The sequence below is a fragment of the Chrysemys picta genome, chromosome 9 (assembly GCF_011386835.1).
Source record: "Chrysemys picta bellii isolate R12L10 chromosome 9, ASM1138683v2, whole genome shotgun sequence".
NCBI lineage: Eukaryota > Metazoa > Chordata > Testudines > Emydidae > Chrysemys > Chrysemys picta.
Genome location: NC_088799.1, coordinates 33326039 through 33340954, shown reverse-complemented (window position 1 = coordinate 33340954; position 14916 = coordinate 33326039). Strand labels below are relative to the sequence as shown.

The following is a 14916-nucleotide window of genomic DNA, read 5'->3' as shown; positions in this document are numbered from 1 at the left end:
GCTACAAATCCTTCATTTCAGTGGATATACATATACCAATTTATATTCTTCTACTGTGCTCATTAAAAGTGTAACTGGTTTTCCCGTTAACTGACATCCCTATGTCATTTTCTGAGAGAGAGCAAGAGAAATTATGTGGTATGGTAAAAAGGTTTGGCTGCATCTCAGTAAAGTTACACCAGGGTTGAATTTAGTTCATGGTATTACATTACATGGCCAAATCAAGTAGCTTTTACACAGGCAAAACTCCAGTTGTAACCAAAGGGAGGGTTGACTTCACAAGAACTATAGGATCAGGCCCTATATCTGGTCAGTCAGCTCCATTGCTTTTTTTCAAACTATGTCTCAACAAATAAATAATAATAATAAAAAAATAGAGCCAGTTGGGAATTTTCCATCAGAATGACTGTTCTACAGAAAATGAAATTTAAGTTTGCTGAAAAATTTTGATTTTCTGCTGGGAAAATCTAAATGAAATATTTCATTTTGGGTTGGTTTGATCAGAATCAGGAGACTTGTATTTTGAACTGACCTGGAAAATTTTAAACTGCAATTCTCTATCAGCACATTGCATCATGGGAGTTGTAGTTCAGGCCCTCATTCTCTCCTACAGGACAGGCTCCCTAGAGGGTAAAGAGCTGGAGAGCCTCTAGGCTGAAGTGACCACCTTGTGAAAAGAACTGGAATCATGCTGGGTGAAGCACTACAACAAAAAGATGGACTTAGCCAGGAGGTACATCAGCTGATTGAAGCTAAGAGCTGCCTGGCCATAGATCCAAAGACATGGGACAGTGACAAAGCTACAAGGCAAAGCCACAACCACACCCTTGCTAAAAAAAACAAAGAGCTCTACCCCAAAGAAGGAGGAGGAAGATGAGGGTGATTTTCATATATTGAATATCCTCCATAAAATAGTGTGGCTGAAGAAAGAACAGAAGTGGGTGTTGTTAAGTCAGATATTATAAGCTGTGGGCAAAACACTGCAATCTCTGTTTTTTTGGAAACCCTGAAAGGGATCTGAACCTGAACAGAGATATCCTTAACTTGGATGTGTGCATCCAGGGACACTCCTCTCCAGAAGATCAGGAGGCCACTACCACAGAAAAGTTTATTTGTGGTGAAATACCAGTTCTGTTAACAAGACAGGAGGTGGCAAAGAGATTCTACCATCTAGGTACACAGGTGCGTGGTGTAAATTATGACATGCCATGGACTATGGATGACCACATGCACCCTATGGGCTACCTACAACAGAGAGAACCTCAGATCCTGGTTACTTAAATTTTTCTGATGAAGATAAGGCTATTGCCAAGGACTGTTCCCATGATAAAGATATTGCCAAGCATACTGGTTGATTTCCTGGTAGCAGCTAAACAAAAAGTGCCTCCCTGTTCGGGGAACATGGCTAAATGATAACTTTGATCGAGTCTACATTTTGGATATAGACTGGCTCTTGAGGGGGAAGCTTTGTGATAGCGCTGTGTCTGCCCTTTAAAGGCAGTTGTGCCTAGAGGTCAGCCCATGTAGATATATCTATATCTATAGATATAAAGTGTGTGTGTGTGTGTGTGTTTTATATATATATAAAGTGGCGCTTGGGAGGAAATCCCATCACTGTCTCTTTAAGAGCCCAGGACCAGGAGTCTTTCAGAGAGGGTGGGGCAGAGCTCCCCTCTCCCCCAACAAATTGCGGATAAACTGGGGGAAGGGAACCAGCATAAAGGTAGTCTCCTCCCTCATATCAGAGCAGACACCAGGAGATATCAGCAGGGAAAGGCTGATCTGTGGAGCACCTACAGGCCTAATTAAGGGAAAGTGCCAACTGAGGGAGAAGCTGGCAAAGGCCCTACAGCTGACTAACCCACAACTCAGCTCCAGAGAGAAGAACTGAGGGCTCCACCTTAAGAAGGACCAGACTATTTGATTAAAAGAACCCACTTTCAGAGAGGAGAGCTGGGGAGGAACTTCAGTTTAAGGAGAGAGTGAGGGGGGAAAAATACAGCGCAGTTCCAAGTTGGGGACTCCTGCTTAAAGAAGCACAGAAAAGGAGGAATCCAAAGAAGGAACCGGGAAAGGTTCCAGAACAAAATAAGAAACTCTTTCCAGGCACAGGAAAGAAGAGTGTCTTGAAGGAAAGAACTAGCTGGACTGAGCCTGAGATGACAAATGCCCCCGCTGTATCTGAGTAAGGTCCTAGTTATGCTTATGACTGTTACTAATAAATGAGACCCTTGGAAGAGGGGGTGCCCTCTGACTAAAAAAGGTCTTTCTGGACTTGTTTATAAACCAAGGCAGGACCAGCCTGTGGTGCCATCCCTGACTGAAAGGTGGCATAGCTGGGTGACCTCTATGCCATCCCACTACTGACAAAACATCTTCACATGCTGTATGATAGAACTTGCATGACAAAAATAGCCATTTGATCTGATGTTGCTCTCACTTTCACTGGTATAATTCTGTTAAAGACAATGGAGTTACACTAATGTAAAAATGGTGTGGAATAAAAATCAGGCCCATTGGACTACATCTATCACATGCATCAGTATTAATTTGGAATAACTCCACTGACCTCAAAGTCAGAGCAGAACCTTGCCTATTATGTCTAAAACTATAGCACAATAACATTAGTCTGACTGTGCAAGCTGAATAAACTAAAAGAAAAATTGTTAAATGGCATTTCCCCACCTAAAATCACTTTATCAGAAGTTTAAAAAAAATCAAATATTAAAATGACCCAAGAACGATCTTAGCTTCTCTCATGTTCTCAGCAAATGGACTGCCAGAAGACACTATTTAAAAGAATTTCCAAATATAAATATTGCTTACCAGCAGTCACGCCAAATGTAATGAAGAGGTAATGTACATTTGAGGCATAGGCACTCAATACCCAGCCTAGGGTATTCAAGATCCCACCAATTATTGCTGTCTTGCGGCACCCACATGTGTTAATGAATAAACCAATGAAAGGACCTGTCACAGAACATGAAGAAGAATTTGCTAAAAGGTTTGTGTAAAGCCCTTATTGTGAAACTTATTAAAAGCCTTAATTATCATTTTCAAACAAAATATGAAACAGTGTAATTGAAATTGTTAAATGCAATTAAAAGGATTATTTTTTTCCTGTTAACCCCTTTAGACCCTCAAAAATGTCATTCAGTAAACCCCTCTAGGCCCTTGGCTAATAACTCTGCCAATACCTGAATTCAAAGTTCTTTATTTCATCTGCAGTGGCTTATGATAATGCAAACGCTTAGTAGACCACGGAATCCTGCTCCTAAATCCACTTCATGCTGCTGCAACCAAATTAACGAAAAATGGTCAGCAAAGAATTCCCCCTCAGCAGTTTAATTCTCTGCTAGAGGAAAGTCCGCAGTGATGGTGTAGCTGCTTCCCTGACCCAGCTACTCTCCCCAACCCCTGCTCCTCTGAGATGAGGGAACGGTAACTGCCTCCCTCTACCTGCAGTATTCCCCTCCCCCCACACTGTACTCTCAGGTGGAATGAAGATTCTAGCCACTGAATCTACATTCCTCAGGGGATTCATTAGGCAAGATGTGAGTTAAGCAGAAGACTAACTAATTTGTCTGTTGCAATGTCTGCTTCCATGCTCTAAAGAAGGATTTGCTCAACTCAGGGACCACATTCACATTGGCTTTCTCTCTCCCAGAGATGTGAGGATCCAGCTGAAATTAAACATTTTATCCAGTACAGCTGAGAAACACTGTGCTGTCTCAAAATGTGTGAAAATGAAGGCCAAATCTTACAGTAAAAATCCACCCTTTAGTTTGATTCGTTGCTATTTCACAGCCTCTGGAGAGGTGGAGATAATTTTATTTATTTATTTATTTACTTATGTATAAAATGTACTCTATTATGACTTAGGTGAATGTGTAGAATTTAATAACATAATTGGTCCATTCCCCATTAACTAAATTCTTGAGAAAAGATGGGCCTTGTTCCATGCCTTAAAGATCAACAGATGGGCTTTTTTGGACAGCAGGGAAAATTAATTCTAAACTCTTGAGCTCTCCGGAACACCCTTTCAATAGCTCCCTGACACTTAAAATCTAGGGCCTGCCAGCTACAACACCCCAGTATACCTCCACTGCCAATGCAGCACATTTGAGTAGCTATATGCCTACTCACATGGATTTGCCAATGGTAAGTCACAGAGTATAATTTAGCAACCAATCATATCAAGCTGATTCTGGTCATTCTTTGAAGGATACTGTACATCCCTCAACACCTTGTAAATTTGGGAAACTTGTGAATGATGTAATCCATTTCCCAGATGTTTCACTCTAAACTATCCTTGATCCTCACGTCAACTTTCAGAAATGTCAAGCATCATGACACCCAGCAAACTTAGTGAGGAGGCAGATGACAGTAGTCTATGAACCACTGTCAAATACCATGGTGAAAGAACTCCACCATGTACAGTGAAAACAACATCCACAGTATAAGTCTTTTGTCACATTCAGGGCCATGCATATCTGTAGAATGTCCTCTGCTATGTATTTAGTAGTCATGAAGTAAGATTTGTATCTTGTGCAGTGGTTGATATTATTGCACATAAACATCCTGTTCCTTTGCTTATGAGATGTATGTTTTGCTTTTTCAATGTGATTCCTGCATCTGATTTAACAAAATTGTGCCTTTATTCTACCTAGGTACCTGAGTACCTAACAAAATTATAAGATTCAGCAGGATGTCAGAGTCTTTTAAATTGCTACTGTGTCTTCTAATATTGTTCCTAAACTGTTGATGTTAGTGATTCAGACTCAGTGGATGGCCCTACACTGCTTGTTATGGATTGTGATTACATAGAACTTTCTGTTTAATCTATTATCATGGCACTTTGTCCTGTTGATCCCATTTGATGCTGTTATTTAACCACCCTTATAAATGTGTCACAGAGCCTGTAACAGGTGTTATAGGATAATCTATTTACACTCAGGTGAAGGAACAAATAAATGTGGTCTGTTTAACAGCCAAAATATGGCACCTTATATCCCTGGGAGTGCAGATCTGGAAAGCTCTCTCTCAGGCATACATGCAACAGACAAATACACCTGGCAGGTAGAGAAGGACTGGAATTGCTTCTGCAACCCTGTTGATCTAGATTAGCTTAGTCACTGTACAGATCTCTGAAAGTCATATCTATCTATCTATCCTTTAAATAGCAAAGAGAGCAGCATTCCCTGTACTGATTTAAGTATTAGTGATGGTATCAACTTTTGCAGAGGCAGGTGGTGCATCCCACCACTCAGCTGAAAATAAGAGGCCTGTCTGTAAAACTCTGACAAAGAAATATGTAAATAAGCACAGAGGATAAGTGGTTGAAGCTGCTCTGACAGCTTTAGTGATTTTAAGGACATTTTAACTATTATAAGCCTTTGAGACTTTGGAACTTAATTTTATCCCAAATTATCTTCATTGTTAATTATTAATGATTGACAATATTTCAACTAAAAGATATTTTAGTTACTTGTTTGCCTTTCATTCTTGAAGATCAAAAATAAACTACAGTTTCTGAGTATTAGGAAGATACAGGGAAATGTGGACTGTCCTAGCATGATTCAAGATGTACCTTGCCCTCTGTGGGGTTTGGTCAAATCCTGCCCTGACTTGGACTCCTTGGCACCCCATTGAAGTAACTGAAATTGCACAGAGTTTAATCATGTAGGATGTGTACACCTAACTCCAACAATATCGACAGACATTTCACCTTACATCGAGCAAAGAATATACCAGTTTTTTCTGGGTTGAACTAAGACTTAATGGGACCCAGCTACACTAATATTTTGGGGTCTTTTAGGGACTCTTCCATCTTCTCCAAGCCTCCCTCTTCCAGGCAGGCTGTTCTTTCTAGTGGTACACACCTCAGACAGACTCTAAATATGATTCTACACTGCCTTGCACCTTGTGCTATCTTTTACACTTGTGTAAAGTGGGTATAAGACTTTGCACATGTGTAAATGACAGCACAAAGCTTCAGATAGTGAAGAATCAGTCCCTAATTCTGTTCCTTCCAGCCTTACCTCTCGACCTCCCAAGCAGACTCTAAGACAGATTCCAAGCTTTTTGGAGGGACTATTATTTTTCTCCCACTCCTGATCCTTCTGCCAACTGATTCAGCCCAGACCAACCCAACAGGCAGTTAGCTGGCACCACTCAGATATATGTTACATGACTGCCTACTGTTCTTTCTCCTCGCCTCACTGTTGTTTCCCCCCAGCTTCACTGCTACTCCCTGCCTCCCTCTGACCACATAGCTCACATGCCAGCGTATGTCTACACTGCAAAGAAAAGCCTGTGGTGCCAAGGCTTAGACCCAAGGTCAATTGACTCAGGCTTGTGTGGCTTGGGCTGCAGGGCTAAGAGTAGCAGTGAAGACCTTAGAGCTCGGCCTGGAGCCCAAGTTCCAGAAGAAGGGGCTTGAAGCCTGGACTCCAACCCAAGTGGGAATGTCTAGGGGGCTATTTTTAGCCCCACAGCCCAAATCAGTTGCTATGGTAGACAACTGAATTTGCCTCGTGACTTTAAAACTACAGTCCAAGAACACTATGGCCTACTCAGTTACCATATTTGAATAGTGCAAGAAAATACTTGGCATGGGGGGAGAATACTATGTTAAACCTATATAGTTTTGCAATATAATTATATTGGAACATACCTACGATCAATGTAATACCCATGCTAAGGGAGCTAACCCATGCAGTCAAGCCTCGACTTTGACTGAATTCTTCAAGCCATTCCATGTTAAGTATTCCAAGGGCCATTTGTGACCCCATGATGAGTATATGTACAAGGAAGGAAGAAAGCACAATCATCCAAGCCCATCCGCCATCAATGTTTGGATTAGGCTTAAGTGTCTTCGTCTTATCTTTTGAATCATCTTCAAAATCATATCCAATATCTTCTTGAGTGGTGCACATTTTCCCCACAGTATTCTGAAACAAACAAAATAAATGCTTTCAGTATGCACAGAAAACAGGTACAGGTTTGTAAAAGTTATTTGTTTTTATTTTTTAACAGTTTAGATGAAACTAGTTCCCCAACCTATTTTCCAGCATTTGTTGGGGTTTCTGCATACAGGAACAGTATGGGGACCACAGGGCAGTATTATTCAGCCGCAATCTTAACTCCACTTCTACAAGTAAATAGGTAAGAGAGCCTCCGGCTAGAGATCTATGTTGCTAGAGCTGGTAAAAAAATGAAAAAATGTTGCACAAATATTTCTGAATTTGTTTTGCATTTTCAACATTTTGAAAAGTCACAAAGTGTCAACCAGCTCTATAGTTCCAAAAATGGGGGAGGGGGATTTTACAAACATTTTTTTTCAAAGTTTCTTCTTTATTTTTTGTATGAAATATTTTGAAATTTACATTTTTGAAGCTCTAATTTTTTTTCCGACCACCTCTACATACTGCTTTTCCATGAGAAAAATCTGTGGGATTATGATGTTCATCTCTTTTAGCCAGTCTCAGGATAGCCCTGCCTACTCCGCTCCCCCACACATTCCTGGGTTTCAGGAAGCAGGGATGGTATTGCAGACGTGAATGGTACCCCTTTCTCCCATGTGGGAGGGATGACAGCTACACATGGAGGGCTTGGGGCACGATTTAGATCATGATTTTTAAAAAATGAAACAGTTTATAACAAATTTGGACCATAGCCATATTCCATTTCAATGTGTCCTTCATGTGGTTTTCAGTAAAATAACAGCATTTCAATAAGTTTAAATATAAAATGCACATATAAAATAAAACACACTCTGTGTGTATATTGCTTGTATCTTTCTGGTTTTTGTACTTCTCTATGCAATGTATGTGTGTTGACTATAATTTGCCTTGTTTGTCACTTTGGCCCAGATCCACAAGTAGATTGTGTCTTGTGTTCAAAATTCTAAAGCTTTTAATAAAAAGGAAATAATAAATAAAAGATAAATCAGATTACAATTGGTTTTCTCTGCAGAAGAATGGTAATCTTGGGATTTATTATTTTTCGTGTTGATGGGACAAGGGTGAAAGAAGAAAATAATGAAAAAATATTTAGATTCCGTGATCTTCGAGATGTTTTGCTTACATAAATTATAGAGCAGGGGCCTGATCTTACCTTCCTTGCATAACTCAAGGTCCGATTAAAGTCAGTATGGTATACACTCTACCCCGATATAACGTGAGCCGATATAACACGGGTTCGCATGCAACGCGGTAAAGCAGCGCTCCTGTGGATCAGCGCATTAGCTCCCAGCCCGGGGTGCTCCGCTTCCCGCCACCGGTGAGTGCGGGGAGGTTGGGGAAAGGAGGCCCCCCGTACTCACCGGCAGCGGCGGGAAGTGGAGCGCTGCAGCTGGGAGCTGGCGGAGTGGAGCAGCCTAGGGCCGGGCTGCTCCGCTTCCCGCCGCTGCCGGTGAGTACCTGTCAGGGGGCGGGACAGTTAGGGGATAGGGAGCGGGGGTGTTGGATAGGGGGTGAGGTCCTGGGGGTGATTAGGGATGGGGGTCTGTGGAGGGGGTGGTCAGGGGACAAGGAGCAGGGGGCCAAAGCAAGTTCGATATCACGCGGTCTCACCTATAGCGCGGTAAGATTTTTTGGTTCCGGAGGACCGCGTTATATGGGGGTAGAGGTGTATAATTATATTGTTAGGCTTTCAGTTATGCTGTCGTAAATCCATAGTAACTCCACTGAGATCAGTGAGTTGCTCCAAATTTATGTCAGTGTAGATCAGAATCTAGCACAGTGGGAAGGTTTTGGTGCACAAGGTATGGAGGACTTGGTCTCAAATAAATTAAATTGACGTTTGGTTTGTTCTTTAGACCCCCACAAATGAAGAGCACAACCCAGAAATAATAAAATAATTTCAAGTGACTCCACAGGCAATTTTTAACTGAACGAGTCAAGATGCAGAACCAACTCTCCATTTATCCTGTGACGTATTGAAATATTACAATACTATGGAGCACCACAGAGGTTTCCATGGAGACTGGAAACTTTAGTGGTACAAGTTACCAGATAAGGTGTGTTTTTTTCTCTCTCCACCCTGAAGAAATGGAAACAGGAAGTGGCTTCAGAAACGGACAAAAGAAAATATATTAGAAACAGTGAAACAATTTCTGGTGGTCTTCCACGTACTCCATTTAATAGTATAATATGATTCTTGAAACAATAGCTACTTTAAAAGATTAAATGCATAACTTATGTATATGTGTGATATTTTTCAATAAATAAGAGATCTTATTCATCACTAACAAAATCCAGTTCCTGCAGAATTCTAATGATACATTAAATTCAATGGAGCAAATGTTGCCTTCTAGTACATCTCAATGACATCGTTACACAAACAACAGTCAACACAGAAACAACAACAGCAGAGACATAATAATAGGCAAGGCACAACAAGACAAAGCCCACAGAATGGTGACATCGGTAAGGCTATATAGGTATAAAGGAGGACAGAATTTGGCCCACTAGATAAAATTCTGCTCTGATTCACAGTGGTATAAATCAGAGTAATTCTACCAAAATAAGCGAAGTTACTCTGGATTTACACTGCTATAAATGAAAGGAAAATTGGGTCCAAAACATCTAAATTCATTAAAGCAAAGAGTAGTTTGCAACTGTTTCTGAACTTGTACAGTGTCTCATTAATGCCAAAAAATAAGAATCAACAAATAAAATTAACGGGTCATAGGCAAATATGATATGACAAGCTACTATAATGAAGCAGTGCTCATGGCAATGAAGTATTACAGTAGTATTATGAACAGGACTGACCTTAGGCATTTTGCTGCTCAAAGCAAACTTCAATATGTATACTGCCCTCCTTCCCTCAGGCCATGATATTTTACAAAATAAATAAATAAAATCTATAAAGTAAGAGCAGTGAGTGTTGTCATTGTATTTCACCTCCCATTTCTAAAAGCAATCAAGAAGCTGGACTGAGTGTAATGTGAATAGGCAGTAACCATTTTTAGCAGGGTACACTTGGAAGTCTACTGTAACACAGCAAAATGTGTGGTACCCACTTAAATTATCTACATGAACAGTTATCATCAGTTATCCAGGGTAAAGTAGAGTGGTTCTCCATCCAATGGATCTTAGGAGGAGCACTGGTAGAGGGCTTCTCTGTGCTAACTTAGCAATCTGACAACCTACGAAAAAATGTAGCTGCCCTGGGACAAAAATATTTTCTATAGTGACTGGGAAGAACTGTTGAAACTTTATAGACTTCATGTATTAAATTTTATTTTCAAATTAGTAAGAAGCTTTTGATAAAGAAAAGTGTAAGTGCCCATTGCCAAAAGATTATGTCAATATTAGGGCTCCTTCTGGGTTAAATTCTGTTTTCAAATACAGCAGTTTGTAGATCAGTGACATCACTCAAGATTTTACACTAGGGCAATGGTTCCCAAACTGGGGTTCACAAACTGTTATGGGGGTTCTCGGGGAAAAAATTCCCTAATGGCAGACAGAGCTGTCCATAGGGACCCTGGGCAGCACGGGGCCAGCAGCATGGCACCTTGGGGACTTCCAAGAGCTAAGCAGAGCAAAGCAAGCATATCTATCACACTGAGGAGATTTAAACTTCACCACTCCGTATACGAAATAGAAAGGGAGGTGGATATTTTTTGCTGTTTTTAAAATTAAATAGGCTGCTAGTGATTTTTTTAATTATTATGAAGAACAAGTTTAAGCTTTGCTGTAATGTGCATTGTTTGTCTGGACTGATCAATACCTGAATGCTTGAGTAGGCGGAACAATTTGAGCTGTTAAATACCTTCATGTTGTTTCACGTGTGATACTCCTCAATGAAACATAGGAGTCAGAGGCACCATTACGGGGGGGGCGACGAGGGTCATGTGCCACCCCCTGTTGGTGCCTCTCCCACCCCCCCCCGGGTCCCTCTCCTTTTTTCCATTGGCCCCCGTAGACCTCCCCACTTTTCTGGTGGTGCCCCCCCAGGCCCTGGGGTGCATGGGGGCTTTGCCCCTGTACTTCTTTTTTCTACTGGTGCCTCTGATAGGACCATTGTCTTATAACAGGCTTAATCAAAATGATACAAGCTACAAAAGTGAGATCTTGGAAGAGTGATCTTGGAAATATAAAATTTGTTTTTATGACACACTATTTATTACACACTGTTTATTAATTATTATTTATCATTACAGTATTTTTATTATATTATGAAAATGGCAACACTATTCCACGAACTCACTTTTGTAGCTTGTATCACTTTTGATTAAGCCTGCTTTTAAATTATTATAAAGACTGCCAGGGGTTGAAAGAGGGATCTCACCCACTTTTTAAGATGTGCAGGAGGGAAGCTCATTCTGATGCACCTTAAAAGTTCCACAAAGATTTACAAGAGAGAAATTATCTCCTGTGAATTTCCTAAAGTGCCCAGGAAAGAGGTTCGCTCCTGCAGACCTTCTAATGAGTGAGGCAGGGAGTTCTGGTAGTGGCTATCCAAACACTTCCAGATTATGGCATTTACACATGCTATTGCCAATTATTTGCAAGCCAGCAGAGCTTCAAAGTTATCAAAAGCAAAACTTCTTTTTATGTTTTGCCTCCACATAAAAACTATATTAAGCAGATTAAGTAATCAGAATTTTAAAAAATGCAGACGTCAAGGTTATAGTTATTCAGCGCTACCTTAACTCTGATCCCTTTTACATATGCATCATGATATAAGGTTAGTTCCTTGGGTGTTGTAAATTGGTGTTGTCAGTGGAGCTAAGAGTGGTTTACACTAACAGAAGATTTGGCCACTGACTTTAATTATGTGATCATTTACTTCTTCCAGTACATGTGTAGCTTCTTGCAGTACACCATACTAATGTGTGTGTGCCAGTCAGAGCTAATTAGTCACTTATATGAAAAATATACAGAAAGCTGGACTTGCACAATATATACTATAGATTAAGTATAACAAAACAATAGTGAAAAATTGCTTGCATGTATAAGCGGTCTAAGTTTGTAGCTCAGTTACCTTCATAGTTAACTGCCTCACCGGCTGCACTGCAACTCAGGAACACAGGGACATGTCTGTGTTCAGCTGAGGTGACTCCACAGTGAAATGCCTCATTCACTGAATTATGTGTAAAAATGCTTGCGCTGCTAGTTGAAAGACAAACCTAAATACATGGCTGCTGATTATGGGTTAGATTGTCACTAGTCCTCACCAGGCCACATAGGGGAGTAGGAAGGAATAAAGACCACTACGTGCATGAGAGCAGGGACTCCATACTTCCCCTCACAATCAAATGGTCTGGAGGAATTGGGGAGTGCCATAGCTGTGCTCCACTACACCAGCTAGTGGAAATGGTCAGGCACCAGCAGATGTACCCTGAAAAGGAGTGAAGTGATTTAATAACCACTTGTCTTCAAAGCAACAGGGGAAGAAGAGAGGGATTATGCCTCTGAGTTACAGTTCCTTCCTGGAGTTCTTCCTGGGTGGTAAAGCTACACACTACCCTTTACAAAGGGTTCAGTGAGCCTAAAGCAGGAATCTCAAATACATGGTCCGCGGAGTTATTTGCTGCTCCCCACCCCCCCGGAGTTATTTCCTGCGCCTGCCAAGCTCCCCTCACCCGCCGCGCCCCCAGCGCTCCGCGTCCCCACTCCTCTGCTTATCTAGGGTTACCATTCGTCCGGATTCCCCCAGACATGTCCGGCTTTTTCGAGTTAAAAATAGCGTCCGGGGGGAATTTGTCAATGTCCGGACTTCCCCTCCTCCCCCCCCATACAGAGCGTGCGCGCGGCTTACAAAGCAGCCCGGGCTCCGGCAGCCAGAGCCAGAGCCCTTCCTGCACTTCCCCCCTCCTCTCTCCTGAAACTTGACACCACTCCCCTCCTCTCTCTCCCTCCCCCTCCCTCCCTGCATTCACAGATCGCCAGCCGTTCGTCTGGAGCTCCGAGCCTGCTCCCCTCCCCCGCTTCCGAGCGCGCTGCTCTGCAGCACAGTAAGGGGGCCGGGGGCCAGAGAAGCGGCAGGGAGGTTCTGGGGTGGGGGGGGTAGTCAAGAGACAGGGAGCAGGGGGGAGGGTTGGATGGGTCAGGAGTTCGGGGGGGGGGCTGTCTGGGGGTTGGGGGTGTAAGGTTTTGGGCAGTCAGGGTATAGGTGGGGGGGTCTCAGGAGGGGGCAGTTAGGGGACAAGGCACAGGGAGGCTTAGGTAGGGTGTGGGGTTCTGGAGGGCAGTTAGGAGCAGGGGTCCCAGGAGGGGGCAGTCAGGGGACAAGGAGCAGGGGGGGGTCGGGAGTTTGGGGGGCGCTTTCTGGGGGGGTGGATAAGGTTTTGGGCAGTCAGGGTACAGGTAGGAGGTAGGGTCCTGGGGGGCAGTTAGGGAGAGGGGTCTTAGGAAGGGGCAGTTAGGGGATAAGGAACAGGGAGGCTCTCTTAATGGCTCTCCATGCGTCTCTGGACCCTCTCAGCTGTCGGGCTTGGACGGAAACATTGCCTGAGGGTAGTGAGAGAATGGGTTATCGGTGAGGTGGGGGTGGGCGTGAGCCCGGTCAATAGGGGCAACCCCTACCAAGATCTGAGCCTTTTCTCACACGCCCGTTAGAGCTCGACATTATGCTGTTTGGGACCCCTCTTTGAGGAAAGCCTCTGGATTGCAAGTCCAACCGCTACCTCCTCGTGGTGAGAGTCGGTAACTGGCTTGGATAGCCAGGCGGATTGCGGAGGACGAACCCACATCCCACATTCAGTGGGGTGTGGGACGGGGTTGGGCAGCCCCATATGGTGCCACATGGATGCCCCCCTGGTAAGGGTAGCCTCCCCCAGGTACGGGTTGACTCCCCCTGGTAAGGGTTAGATTCCCCCTGGTAAGGGTAGCCTCCCCCAGGCACGGGTTAGTTTCCCCCTGGAAAGGGTAAGTTTCCCCCAGGTACGGGTTAGTTTCCCCCTGGAAAGGGTTAGTTTCCCCCTGAGAAGGGTAAATCTTTTAGCTATGGAAAAAAGTAATTTATATTTTTATACCGGATTGGCGCTGGACCGGGTTAATAACGCCCCCGCTGTTGGCTTTGATGCCCCGGCCGACAGTGTTAAATATATTAGGGGTGTGATCAGGGTCGCTGGACCAATGGATAAAATGGTGTGGACTATAATGAAGTCTCATGAGAATGAGAGTGAGAATCAAGTCCTCCCAGTGGAGCATGGAGAGGAGGTAGAGGAGAATGTTTGTGATGATCGTGGTGAGGAGATTTTATCTATCTTACCGATGGTTTTTACAAGGGACACTTTTAATGATTTAACTATGGACAGTTTTAATCCAGATTTTAAGTATTTAAGTACATTTGATGATCCATATGTTAGGGAATCGGGATATCTTAATGCTCATTTAGTTAATGGGTCTAGTTTATTAAATAGTTTTAGACCAAGTACTGATTTTAATAGGGATCGTAATAAGGATCTTAACAGTACTGGTAGTAATATAAATATATTAGAAAGTAGTTCGTGGAAGGATGGGGTTTTTTATTTAGAGTATCCCGTTGATAGTTTTAATTGTCCAATATGTCCCCAGATATTACCAACATTTGGTAAATGGGCCAAACACATTAATGTGGTTCATAAAAGTAAAGCCATACAAGTTGTATGTAGTAAATGTGGAAAATCTTCTCAATATCGTAATATAGCTTGCCACTACCCCAAGTGCATACCCAAGAAGGCGGATACCCCAATGAAGAGCCATACGTGCTCGGTCTGTGGGCTTGGTTTTCATACTAGATCTGGATTGAGCCAACACTGTAGACATAGACACCCTGCTGTGAGGAATGAGCAAAGAAAAGAAGATATGGCTGCTAAAAGTAAGATCAAAGAGGGATCGATTAGATCTCGTATATGGACCAAAGATGAGGTTGCGCAGCTTATACAGTTGGAAAGGAAATATATTGGGAAAAGGAATA

General features: G+C 42.7%; 1 protein-coding gene across 1 annotated transcript in view; it reads right to left on the bottom strand.

Annotated features, from left to right (window-relative positions):
* SLC16A14 (solute carrier family 16 member 14) overlaps positions 1-14916 on the bottom strand; it is a 38383-nt gene that overhangs the window by 16269 nt on the left and 7198 nt on the right. The window contains 2 exon segments of the mRNA XM_024103293.3: positions 2827-2970; positions 6677-6953. Coding sequence (XP_023959061.2) covers positions 2827-2970; positions 6677-6938 — 406 coding nt within the window. The 5' untranslated portion in view covers positions 6939-6953.